The sequence below is a fragment of the Malaclemys terrapin genome, chromosome 10 (assembly GCF_027887155.1).
Source record: "Malaclemys terrapin pileata isolate rMalTer1 chromosome 10, rMalTer1.hap1, whole genome shotgun sequence".
Taxonomy (NCBI): domain Eukaryota; kingdom Metazoa; phylum Chordata; order Testudines; family Emydidae; genus Malaclemys; species Malaclemys terrapin.
Window position 1 is genome coordinate 16174769 of NC_071514.1, and position 20072 is coordinate 16194840.

Below are 20072 nucleotides of genomic sequence, written 5' to 3' on the forward strand. Positions count from 1 at the left end.
TTATGTGTAGTTTTCACATATTCTTGTGTTACAACTTCCACTTTACCTCCTGGTAAACACTCAAGATGTTTTGCTGTATGTCATCTACTAAGTCAGTGTTTCCCAAACGTGGGACGCCGCTTGTGTAGGGAAAGCCCTTGGCGGGCCAGGCCTGTTTGTTTACCTGCCGCGTCCGCAGGTCCAGCCGATCGCAGCTCCCACTGGCCGTGGTTCGCTGCTCCAGGCCAATGGGAGCTGCTGGAAGGCCATTGTCCCTGGCCTCCGCTGCCTCTGCCGACCCATCATGCATTCCTCCCTGTCCCCCACTTCCCCTCTACCGACCTCTCCATCCAAGGCTTAATATGTCCCCGGTCTTGCCAGGACTGAGTAAGTCTGCTGCTGTGAAAAATGACATTTTTATGTTTGTTAATCACTTTTCACAGCAGCAGATTTACTAGCTAGCAAGTCTTTTTAAAAAAGCAACCAAAAAAAGGAAAAGAAGCAACAACAACAACAAAACAAGAACCTGCAGAGCACCTTATTTGTGTTTCTATTTTGTTTAGGTCCTAAGAGAGACAACTGTACGTAATTTTTATTATTGAGTCTGCAGAAAGATTCAATAAATTACAATGATTTGGCCATATGTATGTGCATATATATCTGTTTTTCCTAAAGTAAGTTAAGTATTTTAAGAAAAGTTGTCAGCGCGGCCACCAGCAAGAGTTGGTGGCCGCACTTTGAGGTCACCAAAAAATTTTGTTGTGAGAACCCCTGGCCTAGGCCTAGATCCTCAGCTGGTGAAAATTGTCATAGCTCTATTCACTTCAGCTGAGCTATGACACTTTGCACAAGTTGAGGGTCTGTCCCCTGTTGTTTAGATATTCCATCAATTCCATGGACAGATTTTCAATGTCAACGTTGAAACCTCCACAGATTGGCCAATGAACTTCACATGAAATCCTCACTTTTGAGAATGCAGATTGGGTCGTTAGCTATGTGACTACCCAATTTACACATGCAGTTGTCCATTTGTGAGTGTAACTGTGCCTGAATATTTGACACTCAGGGTATGTCTTCAGTGCAGAGCTAATCTGGGTTCTTATTCGAGTGTTGACCTTAATTATGCTCCGATCCACATACAAAAACTGTAATCCACATTTTGCGCTGCTTTCGGAAGGACTGCTCCCATTCTCCAGAAAACAAAACAAAATTCAGAATGAAGACTGAGGGTATGCAGAGTTATCTTGGGCAATCAGCATCAGGTGGGTCTGAGCATTTGGGTTAGCCTAGCCCAGGTGTGAGTAGTTCTACTCGAGTTACTGTGTCCTCACTGATGCTGCACTCCTCCATGTCTGGGACTTCTGGGGGCATACCCCATGGTTCTTACCACTGGACAATTTGCAGAGGTCGCAAAATCGGCTTTGAAAATCTGTCCCTGGAATTGATGGAATCTTTTAAACAACAGGGGCCAGACCCTCCACTTGAGTTAAGTGTCACAGCTCAGCTGAAGTTAATAGAGCACTAAGGATCCTTCTTTATCCTTTGCTCCTTTGAACAATTGAAGTCCAAGCAAATTCTCTTTTAACCCGGAGGGTAGCTCGCTGGAAGTTGTCGGCAATGCCATTGTACATATCTGCTGGAGAGTGATGCAAGAAGTGCCGCCTTTCCCAAGCCGGAAGCTGTTAGTATGCTAAGAAGAGAGGGATGAAAAAAACAGGAATGAGGAGAAAAGGATGGGAATAAGAGATGAAGGTGAATTAGTGATGAACCATTCGCTGTGGAGGTGAGGAGGAGTCAGGGAGCAGGAGCACATTGAAGCTAGTGCCTACATATTTGTGTGCAATAAGGTGGAATTTTCAGCCTTTAATCGTCACAGATACGTTGGGGATGAACAGAGAGTTTAAAAAAATCATGGCCCCCCAAAACCATGATTTATTCTTTTGAAAAATTCTATGAGTTTTAGCACAATATCATATTTATTTTGGTGGGAGGTGGATGAGGGGGTTCTGACTCATGATTTTTAAACTCCTGGCATTGGCAATACTGTTCAGCTTCTGTGGTTGGCAACTTTCCCAGTTTACTCAGGTGTTTCTCACTCATCAACTGGGAAAAGAAACCACCCTCTCATTTCACATAGTCACCAGCACTGATGGCTGTTACCCTGGGCTGAATCAAACTGTCACTGCAAAATGTGTTGTTTTTTGGCCAGGTCTGCACTAGAGCATGTTTGGCAATATAAGCCAGGTTCCCAAGTGAAATAAGCTACATTGTTAAGAGCCACTTTTATGCCGGTCCAACTGTGTCTGCAGTAGGGCTTTTGCTGCAATAGAAATGTCACAAAAAATCACACATTTAACCAATGTTACTATATTGATAAAAGTTTCTGGTATTGACCTGGCCTTGAATTATGCAGTTTTGAAAACTCTGGACTATTCATATAATTAAAACAAAAATTAGAAATATTTTCGGTTTAGAAAAGAGAACTATTTAGAGTTGTGAATGGCTTTTAGTACAGTGTGCTACGACTTACACAGGAAGCAGAAGTAATACACTCAGAAACCTACAATATGCACATTTATGAGCACAGGTCACTGTTGCATAGACAAAGGATGCATTTTTAGGGCCAAATGTGGGGAAAATGAGGCCTCAGGCTGCATATAAAAATGTACATGCAACTGTGGAAATGTGTGAGCTAGTGTTAAGTGTAGAATTGCACATGGACCCATTTTATTTAAAAATTTGGCACCTAATTTCCCAGTTTACATCTCCAAACATCTTTTCTAAAAATGCACTAAAATAATTAATTTCCTTTGGGACAGTTACTTAATGTACACTTTACGTGTTAGATAATTATTTTTTTATGATTTTTGGCAGTCTGCTGTAATAGTTGTAGAATAATAAAATTTATAACTTCCTCTGTCCTTTTATGAAGCAATTAAAGCAGTTTCTTATCTAAAATTGCTGTTTCATAAGTGAAGTTTGTGTTTCCCATTGTAGAGCTTGGCTCTGATACACTGTTTATTTGGTATCCTAGAATATTCTAGACTAGTAAACTTTTATTGGGCCAGGTTCTGCCCTTGGATGCATATTCATAAAACTTACTGAAATCAGTTGGAATAGCACGTTCCTATCCAAGGTCACAAATTGCCACATAAATAGTTTCATGCTCTGATAATATGGGCTTTGTTTTTAAAGTAGTATTTCATATCCATGCCTCAAGAATGAAGTATCCTTTCACTTGATAAGTTACAGTTATAGGCCAAGATTTTTCACAAGTGATTAGTTATTTTTGGGTACCACCATTTTTGGGTGCCCAGCTTGAGACACCTTCCAGGGCCCTGATTTTCAGAGCACCCACCCACCCTTGAGATGTCTCAAGTTGAGATGTCTCAAGTTGAATACACAAAAATTGATGTACTCCCCCCCCCCCCCCCCCCCCAAAATAGCCCAAAATTCTTTGGGGGCAGGGACTCTTTGCGGTTTCCTGATGCTGCTGAACTACACTAACTCCAGCTCTCCTGCACTCTTATTAAGGTTCCAGGACTGCACATACTGCCAAATGTGCTATAAAAACAGATCCATTAAGAATCACATACTTAGTTGCTTGGTTTTACATTTTTCATATGCAATTAACATTCACCTGTGAATCCTAAAGATGATAAAGCTCTTACTTTAAACTTCCCCCAAACGTCCCTTTAATAATGGTATATAATAGAATATGTCATATTATGCACAATAGGATAGCAGGAGAAGCTCCATAAAATACAATGCATCTTGCTGGAATGAAAAATGTAACAAAATAGTGTCCGTATTATATGCTTTGATTTTTTTTTAATTTATTAACTATTTTCCAGAATCTATGTGGTTAATGTAGAAAATGTTAGTAATTTTGCTGCAAGTAAATTGATCAGTATGCAAGATGGTTGTTGCTGGCTGAATCATGGTCCACAGTTAAGGTAAACAGATCTGTGATGACATTTTCTGAGCAGAATACCAATGCAGTTGTATTTCTTCCCAGAGGTTTCTGATGTTTCTCATATGCGGATAAAATTTATTTCAAGAAGGTTTTGGTCACAGGAAAGAAATTCTTCTGTAGAGGTGGGATTTATTATATTTATTACTTATTTGATATGATAATTGTGCTGAGTTAAGAGCATTTAAAGGTTATTGCTTCTTTTGCATATCCTATGTAATGGTAAATTTTTCTGACCTGTTGTCTATTTAACCTACCTGTTAATGGTATGTATGTATAATAATATTAATAAAGTTGTAAAATAATTGTATTTTAAATTTGTACTGCGGTGTGGAATTTCTCTGGGTTTTTCTTTCTCTGTAATTAACATGCCAAAGTGATGTGACTAAATTTACAATTAGATTTTACTGTAGGTGTTCTGAAATATTCTTCATGGTGGCTATGTTTTCACCTGGTAAGTTCTGAATTCATAAATGTGATTTTATTTTGTTCCTCTTAAATGTGCCTATACTAGGTGGTAAAACCCTTTGTAATCTGTTAGTGGTTGTATATCTTCATTCTTCATGATTTTGAAAACTGTATTTGTCCATTACCTAAAGAAGTTTTTAGACTTTGCCTTTGTAGAACATCTAAAACATTTTTTATCGGTTTCTGTTCAAGGGACAGAACCTCATCTCTGAGGTGATTGACATTTCAGTCAGTTTGTGGACTGGCAGTCAAATCTGTAACATTTATATTTATATAACTGGCATCTCTCAAGGCTTAGGTGCTGGAACGAGGGGTGTTGCCGCATCCCCTGGCTTGAAGTGATTTCCATTATATACAGGGCTTATAGTTTGGTTCACTGGTTCTCAGCACCCCCACTATACAAATTGTTCCAGCACCTCTGCTCTCAGGTTTAGTCATGAACTGATATTTAGTTCTAATGTAACCTATCATATTACAATTAATTGTAAAGGATTAAAGAACACTGGAAAGAGCATCCTCAATGGTCCCCTAATAGTTAGTAGCAAATATTGCACTTGTCACAAGATTTGAAATTTGAAGTGTTTCGGAGCCCATTGAAGTCAGTGGAAGGATTGCCATTGATTTCAGTGGGCTTTGGATTAGGGCCAGCGTTACCTATACAGATCATGCGTGTCTTGGTCTAAAGCAAAGACTGTGTAATACACTGACTGAAAGTAATGTTGGGTAATGGCCGTTCTAGATGGGAGAGAGAGTGTTCCTTTGGGAATTTCAGAGCTTCACAAGAAGCAGAGGTTTCTGATTGCAGTAGCAGAATCTCCTCCTCAGCTAGATGATACAAATTGTAAAGATGTGCAACTGGTCAGCTTTGCTCCTCTGAAATCTGTGTCTGTCTAAAAGCTGTAAGCATGTACTGTACTAGAGCTGAGCTAAAGCATCAAAATTCAAATCCAGATCTGGAGGTTGAATACTCAGAAGCTTGGGAGGTGTTTTGAATGTGAGATTTTGGCTTAGGGGCCAATCTCTGGTAAGTAACATTCAACTAAAAATCAAATCAATATTTTCCCCCTAAAATCCAATCCATTGATCTTGCTGCACTAAGATTGCTGAGGCTTAGACCCTCAATTGTTGTGTTGGAGGATAGCACACTAGTTCATTCTCAGCAGTACAAAGAATTGAAACAGGTTGTTGTAAAAATCACATACATATATTTACAAATCTATTTAAAATAAACCTTCAGACCAAATTTTACCTGATTTTGTGTTTCACTTTGTGGAGTAAGTGTAACTTTTATAAGTAACATAGACCTATAACTTTATAATAAAGGCCAGAACAAATACAAAACATCTTTTATTTGGAGCTGGAATTTTTATAATGTACATTTAAAAAAAATGTACTTTTTTTTAAAAATGTACATTTGTAAAATGTCCTTCATTTCAAAAGATCCCAAAGTACTTTGGCATGACCTATATGCAACACCAATGAAATACAGCCATATTCTGTAAGTGTGGAAGTGGCAGCAAAGAGGCCTATAGCCATGAATATAATTCTAGACACAGACTCACAAGGCCGATTCTGTCACTCTTGCTCACATTGAGTAGTACCGTTCTTCCTGAATTCATGGGACTACTCATGGACTGATGTACAAGTCAACATGAGTACAGGTGGCGGGATCAGGCCTGTGGATGACGGAGATAGAAGAGAAGTCTAATCTGTCATTGGAGATTATTCCCTACTAAATGAGTGTTTTCTTGAATCCTAATTTTAAGGCATTTGGATACTATTTGGCTGAATTTTGGATTACTTTACTTTTTGTACCCTGTTAATGAAATAAATACCCAGTGAATTTTCTCCTTTTTGTAATTAATTTTCATAAAGAAATAAACAGTAAAAAAAATACAAACACATAGATGATTCACAGCTTGTCTATGTTACCAAAAACCATGCATTTGACAGGCTAGCCAATAAAATTGTGTAGTTACACAACTTTACATCTGCAGGATCAGACAGTACAAAATCAGACAATATTACATGGACATAACGTGGTAAGATGGGGTAACAATTTTAAAAAGGTGGGGATAAGGAAAGAAGGGGATTGAAGGGGGTGGGAAGAGGGAGGGAAAGTGGAGAGGTCAGGTGGAATGAAAGTCTGAGATTATTTGAGCTGTCTCAGCATTCAAATTTATTCAGAAACTGGGTCCAGATTTCTGTTGAAGTCATATAATTGCTCTCTGTGTCCATAAACTATTCTCTGGTTTTGCTGCTAACTCAGACGGGTCTGAATACCACCATTGCTCTTTACTGGGTGTAAGCCTGTTCCTCCATTTTTGAAATCCTGTGATTTACAATGCAAAAGCAAATGTCTTACCTTTAAAAACAGTTTACAGCTGAGAGACTTTTTTTTTTTGTTTTTGTAAAGCTATTTAAAGTATTTGCACAGATATTTTTCACTCTCCTGGATCCGCAGTGTTAGGCAACATTCATGGTCAGACTCCATGTACATATTTCACTTTGACCATTACTCCCTCACACCTTTTAAATAAGGGATATGTATGCTAGATATGCCCTTATTTTTGTTCGCAAAAGAAGAGTCTTCCCAACCTAGGAAAGAGCCCAGCTCATTTCTTAATACACAGTGCTGAGGAAATACTTCTGTTTGAGTTAACAGTAGCAACTGTGTATGAGCCTGAGAGCTGTATCTTTCTGGCACTTTATTGACAAGTACCACACATCAAGTGCTTCCATTCTTTTTCGGGTGCTTGCTCATGTTAATTCTCGGGCGCTGATATTCTACAAAGATTGAACAAAGCCATTCCGTAAGTCAGCACAGTTGTTCGTTGCGGTGGCAGACAGGATGAAAGATCGTCCAGTGTCTGCTTTCTGCCAAAGCCAGCGTCGTCTTCTTGAGCTTGCTAAGTCAGCGCGCAATGCGACGTGAACATGTGGACAGACAAGCAGGTAGCGGCCTGACAGATCTCTTGGGTCGGCACCTCTGCCAGGGAGGCTGCCAATGACACCTGTGCCCTAGCTGAGTGCGCCATCACGGTTGCTTGCGGGGTCACCTTTCTCAGCTCATAGAAGTAGCGGATGCAGGCCATAATCCAGGACGAGATTCTCTGAGCAGACACTGGATGACCTTTCATCCTGTCTGCCACTGCAACGAACAACTGCATTGACTTATGGAATGGCTTCATTCTATCTATGAAGAATGCCAGCTCCCTAAAATGGAATGGTCATGAACAACACAGCTCAAAGAATAACCGTTCCAAAAAGGTTAGTAACTGTTTTTGTTTTTTTTTCACACCCAAACAACCAGCGCTGTAACTGCCCATGCACTTTCAGACTTTAGTTCTATTACACCAAAATAGCTCAGTTTACCCCCATGGAGCTACTCCAGGTTTATACTGATGTAATTTAGATCACTGGCGAGTATCCCCTTCTGATTTTCTGGTGTCCTTTTTTTCTTCTGCACTCCCTCTTCCATACAGCAGAGGGCTTCCTGCAGCAGTACTTCTTGTGGCCTGCTTGCCACATCACTTCTATTCTGTCTGTAGGTTTCCCTTAGAACAGTACCATGTAGACCTCTCCGAGCCTGTTAGCTTCATCTCTGGTGTCCTTCAGTGTCAGCAGGTCCAGCCTCAGAGAAAACAGGCTGTCCAGTCCCATTTTCCTTGTGGCTGTGGCTTCCACAGACAAGTACCTCATTCTTTGAGACTGCATGTTCCTGTCCTCTTAGCTTCTCTGATCCATCCAACTTCTAATCACCCTGCTCCCCATGGAGCCCTAGGATCTGCTTTCTAGCATGTGAAGGAGAAATTATATTGAGGCTCTGATCCTGCAGGGTGACTGTTGGCAAGTCGGGATGGAGATAACTGCTTTGAAAAGGAGTTCAAATCTGAACCAGTTTCCTAGTCAGACTCCCGGGAATCTAATGTTTAGTTTGGCCACATCCTGGGTGGATTTTCCACACAGTCAGAATCTGGAGTGCATATTTTTGGGGGAGAACATGATCTCAGCAATGTAGCCTTCGCTCCCCAGGATATTGTGACTCAGTAGTGGTGCCCCCTGGTCAGATGTGTTAACCCTGTATAGTAATGATGCTGTCATTAGATAGTGAAAGCTCCCCTCTGAGGTGTGTTTGATATCCCAGTCATGGTGCTTAGAAGTGCTACCGTCACTGCATTTGTTATACAGCTGGACAATTAGACCGTACCTTCCCGCAAGATTCAAGATCTGCAGAACTCACTATTGGTTTGTAGGGAAGGAACTGAGTATTGGACAGTGAGCTGCTTTAAGCCATGATGCATCCTGCATTCTAGAGCCATTGTGAAGTCCATAGTGGTCACGGTCACAATGTTTTGTGTGTATATCAGGGGTCGGCAACGTTCGGCACGCGGCTTGCCAGGGTAAGCACCCTGGCGGGCCGGGCCAGTTTTATTTACCTGCTGACGTGGCAGGTTCGGCTGATCGCGGCCCCCACTGGACGCGGTTCGCCGTCCCAGGCAAATGGGGGCAGCGAGAAGCGGCGCGGGCGAGGGATGTGCTGGCCGCGGCTTCTCGCCACCCCCATTGGCCCGGGATGGTGAACTGCAGCCAGTGGGGGCCGCAATCGGCCAAACCTGCTGCGTCAGCAGGTAAATAAAACTGGCCCGGCCCGCCAGGGTGCTTACCCTGGCGAGCCGCGTGCCGAACGTTGCCGACCCCTGGTGTATATAGTGCTGTATTGCTATGCATGCAAGCATATCACGTCCACAAGCTGTTCCCCACAGCGGGTTTATTTGAGTTGTTTTTATGAATGGCCTGAAACTTCCCTCTGTTTTCAGTTTTGGTATATTGACTTTCTGGGGTTTTGATGGGCTTTTGCTTTCCATGCTTATAGTTCCTTGAGGACATGCATGAAAAATTACATGAAATCTGTTGACTCTGAAAGTAGCTCTTTGGTGTGACTTGTTGGAGATTTAAGCTTCCTAGTGAGCAAGGCTCCGTTCTTACTGTTTTTCCTGGATGGATGAGAGTTTCAGGTGCTTGAGGAATTCCTCTTTCAACTGGTTTTGGACTTCCATATGAACAAGTCCATGATTGTGCCTAACTTCTAACCGAATCTCTTCTTTCTTTTTGTTTGTTTGTTTTTCGTGGAAAGGATTCAATATTTGGATGAACAGGTAGCCGCTAGGGTTAATCTCCATTGTACATAGCTCTTTAGAAGGACAAATAGATGTTCATTTCAAAGACCTGAATCTAAGGTCTCTACCTACCATGCCTTAAGTCATTTGGTTAAAATCATGTATTATTAACAGATGATCAAGATGCCAGCAAAAAGCCATACTGCTTGATGAATTTCTACCACCTGAGCTGAGTGGAACAAGTTCACCATGCTGGAAACTTCAAGACCATGTAGATTGTCCTTGTCTCACAGTTCTGAATGCATTCCTGTGTGGTCATAGGCAGAAGAGGCAAAGTTATCCAAGTTGCTTCTTAGCGAGGTCCACTTCCTCTTAGGGTCTGCTCACTACATCTGCTGATTGTTTGGAAACTTCTGCTGGATGGAGAGGACAATGAAAAGTGACGAGCACTATTTTCCTTCTCTCACATCTTATATCACCCCCTTCCCCTTTGTATTCTGAGGGATCCTTTTTGGGTTGAGAGTTGTCTGATTTAAAAATAACTGAAGGGCTGAGGAATCTACCCTTCTGTATCTTCTGTCTTCCACTAGTCTTTGCTGCTTGGTAGAAAGCACTGTAATGCTGATTGCATACAGTCTTTCCTAGGATGGGAGAAAAAGAAGGTCTTTAACAAACTAAATTCCTAGAGAATTATTTTACCTTCTTAGCTGTGAAGCTGAATGCCCTTCTCTTTGCATCCTGAGACACTTCAGCAGTGAAGTTAATGCTTGGAACAACTCACGAGGGGCAATTACTGCTGATTTTATTCACATGTGTAGTACATTAAATTCAGCAGGACTCCTTGAATAAGTAAGGTGAGCTAGTTGGAATGCTGTCAAGGGTGGAATGTACTGTTGGAGCAGTGGCAACCGCATTTCTTGTTAGTAAAAAGACCTATAATTACATGCTACTCTAGATTTTTAGACTCTTTTGGGGTCTAATGTGCTGAGTCCATTCTGACCCTCTTACCCTCAACATGTCATTTCAAGGTACTGTATGTGCTTTATTTTGTTTTGAAGGAAAATAGTGCTGTACAAATGCCTCATCACAAATGAGTGTTCACGTTTCTTTTCTGGTATTAAAAACTAATAAAGGATGTTTTGGGATTTATTTGAAATTGTGTTAAAATATCCCTTTTTGCTGTAGAGCTGCATGCTGGTTAAAAGAGCAGTCCTCTTAGTGGTGTGTATTTCAGTGTTTCTCTTAGCGAGAAACACACTGTAAGAGCGTACTTATTAGGGTTTTAAAATCTGCTTTAACAAATGAATCAGCAGAGCAATTGAAGATGACCATCAGCTATATGTCTCAAATGTGAGGTGATTGTCGGTATATTTCATAGATAACTTATTTTCAGAAATAGTGGTTTAGCTTTTATGTTTTAGTGCCTTTATGTAACTCTACTATGTCTTTCTTATGGTACTGGAGACACATCATATTTTTTTTTTTTTTTTTAAATCCTTGACTGCATTTTTTGAAGCATATTATTTTAAGTTCCCTGCTCTGTTGCTTCTTGGTCGAAAAGAAGTGCAGCAAATAAAATAAATGTGCTAAAAGAAATTCCTAACAGCAATGAACAGAAACAATGAGACTGAAAATGTACATTATTGAATAATGGATTTGAATAAAATATGTCAGGAATGAAGTGCTCTCCAAACATGAAAGAAAATGCTGTTTAAAAAGAGTGGGTTTCTGCTTCCCCGTCACAGTTGGTTTTTTGTGTTAGTATGTTGAGAAAAATAACAGGATTTCTCGAATAATTTGCTTTCTGTTAGTAAACTTTCGTAGGCCCAGATTCTTCTCTGTTTTAGGATTGGTTTATGGCACGTCCCTAAAGCTAGTGTAGGCTGCTCAGTCTAATGGGGTCCATTTGTGGAGTGGAGGCAACATTACGGCTCTGACCTTCCTTAGAAGCCCCTTGTTATAGGATTTTACCTCCCCACCCCTAGAGTCACTGTCTTGTTTTTCGCTCTGTTACGGAACATCGTGGCTACGGCACTGAGTAATGAAAAAAGAGAACCCTCAATCCCTGCTCCCCAAATCAATAAACTTCCACTGAAGACGTAGCAACATTTTCAACCAGGGATTGACCAGATGACCAAAGATGCCTTTGCCAACCCTGAGATGTGTGGTTCTAAATTATATTTAAAAAAAGCCACAACATTTTAAAATATTGGAATTAATATTTAGGGTTGAAGTTTGCAGTAGAATGCATTTTGAGGGGCAGGGAGTAATGAGGTGCTGTATGTGTATGTGAAGGAGAACATTTTTTTTTATCATCCAGGCTCTTTTTCCTCTTGATGTGTGCTCACTCTCAGCAGATTCCTCTCCATCCTTCTGCAAGCTCCAGCCTACCAGCTGTTTTGGGGGGAGGGAATAGTAATAAAATACATCCAGTTTGCACAATCCTTGTACAGTTTAACAAAACATTTTGGGGTTTTTGTTTTGTGACTGCTAGACCTTGTGACCTTTGGTTGGTAGTATCTCATCTGCATGCTAGAGTAAATAGTCTGTGAAATCTCTATGCTTTAGAGGGAGAGAGAATTTTCATTTAAATCATTTTATAATGATTCCACAGAGTCCATACATATACTTAATCTATGGGATAGAAAGAAGGGAAAGAACTACGTTGTTCTGTTTTCCTATAGTGCAGTGTTTCCCAAACTTGGGACGCCACTTGTGTAGGGAAAGCCCCTGGCGGGCCGGGCCGGTTTGTTTACCTGCCGCGTCCGCAGGTCCGGCCGATCGTGGCTCCCACTGGCCGCGGTTCGCTGCTCCAGGCCAATGGGAGCTGCTGGAAGCAGTGTGAGCCGAGGGACGTACTGGCCGCCACTTCCAGCAGCTCCCATTGGCCTGGAGCAGCGAACCGTGGCCAGTGGGAGCTGCGCTCGGCCGGACCTGCGGACGCGGCAGGTAAACAAACCAGCCCGACCCGCCAGGGGCTTTCCCTACACAAGCGGCGTCCCAAGTTTGGGAAACACTGCTATAGTGTATTTCATTCTGAAGTATAATAAAATGTTTCCATCCAATTGCTGTCTTTGGATAATAAAAATGCCTTTAAATTCTGTGATCTCAACATACTTTACTAAGGTGAGTGTTGATATCCCCATTTTACAGATTGAAAAGCATGGCATGGAGATCGAATTAGCCCAATGTCGCACACAAAGGCACTGATAGAGATATGAATAAGAACCTAGAGTTCTTCCAGGAAGTGTCTGCCTTCTTGTATTTTTTTTATAGCGCCTTGCATTTTGGGACATTAATTCTGATCAGGGTCTCTAAATGCTACTAGGACGTAAATAACATCTCCTGAGGCCCAATCTCCTGCTCTAACCACTAGACCTCATTGCCTCCCACAATTACCAGCCTATAGGGTTTGTCATACTTTTAAATATTGAATTTGAATATATTTTAAAATTTTGCCTAATCTGGATAAATTATGCCCCATCACTTATTTCATTTCAGTAGTTTTGTATTGACAAAAAATTCCCTGTGAGGAAGCTTAGGTGTTGTGAAAGACTGCTAGGCTTCATTGGCAGCTCCTGTACAGTAGGGAACAAAAGTACAGTGAGTTAATAGGTAAGTGAAATACACAGCTTCCTGTGTATGCCATGACTGTGTCTCTCTCCAATTGCACTCAGGATGTCTATTGACAAAACTGAAGCTATTGCAAGAGTGTAATGAATTTGCCATCATTTGTACAGTCCTTTAAACCACAAAGAATAGATTTGTCTTCATTTAGAAATAAAAGGAAAGATCATTCCACACTGATTGGTTTTTAAAAGAGCCTTCTTATGTCATTATCACTGGCTGCTCCTTTCATAGTGGATAACATGATTTTCATTCTGTATTACAGAAATGGCTTCAGATATTCCTGGATCAGTGACATTGCCGGTTGCACCTATGGCAACAGGACAGGTGAGAATGGCAGGATCCATGCCTGCTAGAGGAGGAAAGAGGCGTTCTGGGTAAGTTATTTCATTTTATCAGTGGTGAAACTGAAAACTATGTGCATTCATAAATTAAATGCATACATGTACTAATAGGCGTCACAACACTGGCTAGTATGTTTTGGTTTTCTTTTCAGCATGTATGTTGTTGTTGTAAGATTGAATTTGCTGATGTGTGTGTATTTTGTTTAGTGATGGGCAAGCCTCAAAAGGTTATGGTGTTATGGATTGGCTAAGCATCCATCAGGGATGTGGTCCTGAAGCCATTAAGCACGTTATACTTGCTCAGATGAGTAATCCCATTGGTCTCAATGAGATATCTCATGCAAATAAGTGGAGCAAGATGTGATTCTAGTTGCCTATGTAAATTTATCCAAACCTACTCGGTCTGAAAATTGGGCTTGGAATCTCCCAACTACATATTTTCTACCTAAATTTCCAATACAGTATTTCCATTTTCTGCCGTAGGTGCAGAAACCACAACTACTGCCTCTCTTAAAGTATTTTGGCATGTCATATCCTGGGCCTGATTGGAAACCAGAAGTTAAAATGTCTCAGTATCTGAGAGAGGTTTGGTTCAAGTTCCTTTCTTATCATGGCTGGAGGTTTTGCTGGGGAAGAGGAAATTCTTATTTTATCCAAACTATTTTTGCTCATTCCTAATGTTGTGTCCCTAAGCAGGACAATATTTTGTGGTGGTGTGTTTTTTTTTTTTTTTTTTTTTTTTTTTTTAAATCACGTAGTTCAGTGGCTCCTCCCATGGTAATATCTGAGTGCCCTCAACATGGAGTAGAGGAGTTTCACAGGGGAAAAGTGCTTTCTTCTACTTTCCCAGGCAGATGAAATCCAGATGGCGGTCAGGAGATCATTTTCCTGGAGATTTCACTATTCTATTAGGGAAAGGCATACACAGGTCTGTCCTATGTTTGCCCCCTAAATATGGCCATGACAGGGCTCATCAAGAGTAAAGATCCTTCAACTGAGGGGCATCCAGTGAGAGAACCTTGATGCAATTCCTGTGAGTTCTCTGCTTGTGATTGTCAGCCAAAGTGTTCTGTCAATTTTAATGGTCTTCTAGGGGAATACAAGAGACAGTAGCTAGGACAGCTGGTCCCAATCCATATGTGAATAAAAACAGGAGGATCTGGACCATGTCTTAGACCTGGAATTAAATTGGCAGCCAGATGAGGCATGTGGAGCACTGGTGTGATATGTTCCTTTGATCTGCCTTACCTGTGAAGTGGGCTTCCACATGCTGAGCTAACTGTATGCAGTTGATCTTATTAAATCATGAACTATCCCGTTTGAAAAAGCTACATTTAGTGTTAAAACCGTTGAACACAAAAGCGTTTTCAAGCTTATGCTAAAAAACAAACACATTTAAAATTAAGATTGCATATTTTTCTAAAGGATCTGCTCTTAGAACTTACTTTGGGGACGTTCCATATGGCCTGCGAATACAGGAGGTCAGGGTAGATAATCACAATGGTCACTTCTGACCTTGGAATCTATGGAAAAAAGAGAAAGCTTTAACATCTTTTTAGTGGCTACTTTACGAAGAGTCTAACTTTAACTGTCTTGGACTCTTACGTGACCAGACAAATGATCTCACCGCTGAGCAGCAGGCAGGTCAGCTACTAATGCTAATTACTAAGTAGTGACTGCCAAGGATTGATGTTGCTAAATGTGAAGTCTGCTGGTTATACAAAATATTGATTTGAAAGGTAAATCAAAAGGTCGTGGTCCTGAGTTTTAAATATACCATTGTAAGTATCATCTTTTATATGCAGGAGAATGGGATGGGGGGGAAAAAGGTAAAAGTGAGTTATTTAAAAATGTATTTAATATAAAAATTCTCTGAATTAGATATTGTAGGTTTTCTGCTGTACAGAAGGCAATTTTGTATCAGTGCATCTTCGTTCTAGATTAGAAGGCCCTCCCTAAGGTGGTAGAGAGAAAGCATTTTATTCAGTCTATGTATTCTGACCTCCAGGGAAAGAATGCCTGGTAGGTCTGCCTGCTGTGTCTAATGCATTGTACTTTCTCTTTGAACAAAGCTGTAACAAGCATTTAGTCCTTTCCTTACTCCCCCGGTGATGTATCTTTGTACACCTAACTCCTTGGGCACTTTAGAAAGGAATGCTTCAGATCAAACGCAAAGGAATGCAGCCAGCGACATGGCCTTCTTTCCAAACTTTGGTGTCTTTTTGAAAATTGTTTTTTGTTTATAATTGCTGATGCACTCTGGCAAAATAATTGTTGTACAGGCTTGAATATATGCCAGTTTAAGCTCATTGTCTGTCCAGAAGGTGTTTCTGCAAGGTAAGGATTCCATTCCATTGACAGCTAGGAAATATGTTTTTCCTGTCTGTGGATTATGCCAAACGTTTTGTGGGGAAGAAAAAATGGTAGAAATGCATAAGATATTCCATTGATGAGGGCAGTTAGAGTATGCAGACTTATTTCAATTTATTTCATTTGCTTATGCTGATTTCTAAAGCCCTTCTCAGTGCGGGCACTGGCTATATTTCAGGCCTCTTTCTTCTGGGTTGTTTTATTTTTGGCTGGGTATCTATTTCTTTTAGGGCTCCGTTGATTTTTGGCCTTAGGTCAGCAGGTGATTTTGCCTTTGCTATGATGAGCCCTAGGGTGTGAAACTTGTTTTCTGCCCGCACCCTCAAGGATAGCTACCTTTCCCATCTTCCCCACTCAACCTGCCTTTTGTGTTTCTTGCTTGAATGTGTTTTTAACTGAAAATGTTACTATATTTTATAATTCTTGTATTATTTATGGCACCCAAGAAAGCTTTTGCATGGGGCACTTTATAAATATAATTACTACTATCTGGCCTTTTCACAACAGCTCAATACTATGTTAAAGAAGAAAACAAGATTTATTCTTGTCTCTTCAGTATGAGAGCCCAGGATAGCATATTTTTCGTCTCTTTTTTTTAAATGGGAGTTTTAAATGTAGACAAAAGGTATTGTTTCTGAAATGATGTCATTTGTCTTCTGGGAAGTTACTTCTGCTGTATTGCTGATATGCAATTTACTCTTTCTGAATAGAGGATCTTATCTGTTGGGGTAAGGTGAGTTTGTTGGAATATTTTTTACATGCTGTGCTGTGTTATGCTAAAGGTTAAAACTGATTCATTATCCTTCTGGGTTCTGCCTCATTCTAAACCATACATATTAGTGTAAGGCAACCAGTTAGCATCTCTTACTTTTAAACCCAGTGTTTTTTCAAGATGATCTGAGTTTTTCCCTGTCATATAATTAACATATCTCTGATTTCCACTTCTACATTTTTCATTTTAAAAACAAAGACTAGAGTTGACGTTAATTTTGTGCAGCATTTTTACAAGTGTTCTATTAAGTTCGTTTAATTGCTTTTTTTTTAAATAAGCATTGTTTTACATTTGGAATAAAAATGCAATTATGTTGTAGCCTAACAAAGCGATATATATATATTAAAAACTAGTATGTTAAAGCCTGATACCACAGCTCTAGGCACTTAGATACTACAGTGATAAGCACGGTATAAATGCCTAGATTTATTTTCTGTTTGCATTCCAGTCATCCACACAATGTGGTAGGTGCTGTCTATACATATGACTGACTGGCAGTCTTAACTCCAAAGAGTTTTCAGTTTTAAGAAACTCAGCTCTATCTAGCTGGATAAATACTTGCATGACTAGTTTCACTTATTCCATTGGGATGAGTCCCATGAGTAAGGGCTGTAAGACCAGGCCCTAAATACACTGTTATCAAGCTTTGCATATTCCAATAATAATAAACTGGACCAAACATAATAAAGCTGGGATGTTATGCTCATGGGAAGATCCAGCTCTCAACACTCCCTCCCTCCCCGAGTGTGTTTTGGCTGGGTTCTGGAAAAACTCCACCAAGGTAAGAGCCCCTTTAATACCTCTCCACAAGGGAAAGGATTGGAAGCGCTACACAGTGAAGCATCCTCCAGCTCTGACCCATGTCTCCCCAGCTGGTTTCCTCCAGGTCAAGGGATGTGTAGCACCCGCAGTAAACTTTTGACTCTCTCGTGCTTCATTTGCCAGTGAGGTTAGGGAAGGATTTGCTTTATAGACAAGGGTCCTGCAGTTGAATCTTCATAGAGTGACCCCTGTGCCCGTAAAGAGCTCTTTTGACTTCAGTGGCACCAACATAGGTGAAAGGGTCCAAATCAATTGCAGGGACAAGGATCACAGGAGAATTTCAACAAGGTAACATGTACGTTATTAGAAATATCTCCCATGCAGCTGGTCTGAGCGAATTCAGAATATTTGGAGAGCCCCCTACTGAAGGTAGCATTGTTATGGAATACCAGATTGGCCATGAGTTAGCTGTAAACAATATCTCTGTACAACTAGCCTCGCTGGCCACTGGAGGTCACTGTTGCTCCACAAAAATACAACTGAAAGGCCATTCATTATATAGAAGTGATTCTGAAACAGAACTTGGTAATGATCAGAAGAGCGCAACATAATTTTCAGTGGAAACATCGATGATGAAATCAGACTTCAACCAACCTATATACAAAAACCACATTTTTTTTTCTATGAGACCTTTTTGGAAAGTGGTTTCCTGACCACTTCCTTTAGAAATGAACAATCACTCTTGCCATCTGGAAGTATTAATGTGTCTTTTCTAATGAGATTTTCAGTTCTTGTGATTATTTTTTGTTTTTGTTCTATTTGTATATAGATTAGTGCCATCCAAAGAAATTTTTTAGAGGGCATCTGGTCATTTACATTGTGTAGTTCATCATTTGTATTTTGTTTCTTAGTTTCAAAGAAGTTATTCTGTGCCCAGAACTCAGTGTTGTACTCTCTATTCTTTAATATAACTTTTAATTTAAAAATATTTGTTTTTAATTCAGTGAAACATTTTTTAATATGAAGACCTAAATAGTCTTTGCAGTTTCCTTTTGCCATAGCTATAACTTATTGCATTTATTATCATAAAAAACTTGAGGGCATATGGAATCCAGAATTTCCTTAAGTCTTATTGCAGTCGGAAATTTTAGAAAACTTAGAAGTATTTGTGTTGCCTAACAAAAAGTTTTTTTGTTTTTTTTTTAATCCTATGTTCCCCATCGGTAAAGCTAGTATAGCAATGCTTGCCAACCTTTATAAAGTATAGAAACATAGAGATGTAAAAATACTTTCTGTTTTAAGTAATAGTGTTGTTATTACATGACTTTGTAGTGGCTAAAAGTCACTAATTAATTTAATCTAGGTCTGTAGTGATTGAAAGTCATCAGCATCTAAGGGCTCCCTGATGACCAGTGTGAAATGAGTTGGTGATCTTGGTTTCTAACTGACAAGTCCAAAAACCACCACAGTTACAATCAGTTGGGACTAATTGACAGCCAGTTTTAGCAGAGGCCAAGAAACTATTAGATGTAGACATTGACCTACTGCTCCCTCTCACTGTTACATGTGAACTCTCCAGACCTGGGCGAAAGCATGTGAGCGGCACAGTGCGGGGAAGTCTGTATGACTGTTGCCCTCTTCTGTATTATGTGGATAACAGAGATCTTCATTATGTATCGGCCTGACCCAAAGAAGCCCACTGAAATACATGGAAAGACTCCTATTGATTTTAGTGGGCTTTGGGTCAGGCCTGAGGGCTGCTAATCCAGCACATTCAAAAGAACTACATTTCACTTAAAATTAAGAAGAAAATAACAGCAATGCAGATTTTTGTTGACAGAATGTTAATTTAACTCTTGGCTTCTTAAATAATGATTACTTATTCAAAAATTTTGCTTTTTCAGAATGGAGTTTGATGATGAAGATGGGGAAGGTCCCAGCAAATTTTCAAGGTGAGCTTTTATAAGTACGTGGCTAAATGATTGGCTTTTACGATGCAGGAAGACAACTAGCAAACTACTAATATTGACAAAACTACAGTCAGGCTGAAATGTGTTTGGTGTCTCCCAGTGCTAACGAATTGGCTTGAACTTCATAGGCAACATCTTCTGTGTCGGCAAATTAGGCATACTACATTCTGGCACATAATAGCCAGTAGTAAGTAGGTTGATATCCACTAGGTCTCAGCCCACAGAGTGTCAAACCCTGCAGGAACTATTTAATGAGCAAATTTTTTCAGATGAATCTGCTTTCTTTAGTTGTCGCCTCACGGCACTCAGAATGCATTCTGCTTTATCACATGAAATGTTACATATATCACGGAAACAATTTCAGATGAGGAAATTTGTGACTTTTAGTTACAATATTCCAACTTTGAGAGATGAGCGCTCATTATTCTTGGTTGCTGAATTTGTCTTTTTGCCACTGAAAATAAGTTTCCTGTTGATTTGAATGAGTTTTATATTGCTTATGATAGTTGTAATTTTTAAATTGACGATTAAAATATTCTGCCAGATCCTACTTTAAATATTGTGTGTGTGTCTTGAGCAGTAATATAATATTCCAGTAAAGTTGAAACAAAAGTTAAGTGACATTGCCATCCTTCACCTTTCATTTCACTTTTGGTTACATTGTTTGCACTTTCCCATTAGAAAAAT

The 20072-nt window shown here is 40.0% G+C and overlaps 1 protein-coding gene across 3 annotated transcripts in view; it reads left to right on the forward strand.

Moving 5' to 3' along the window:
* ARNT2 (aryl hydrocarbon receptor nuclear translocator 2) overlaps positions 1-20072 on the forward strand; it is a 142833-nt gene that overhangs the window by 21762 nt on the left and 100999 nt on the right. For all 3 annotated transcript variants that reach the window (XM_054041731.1, XM_054041732.1, XM_054041733.1), the window contains exons 2-3: positions 13433-13544; positions 19320-19367. In XM_054041731.1, coding sequence (XP_053897706.1) covers positions 13433-13544; positions 19320-19367 — 160 coding nt within the window. The remainder of the gene's footprint in view (positions 1-13432; positions 13545-19319; positions 19368-20072) is intronic.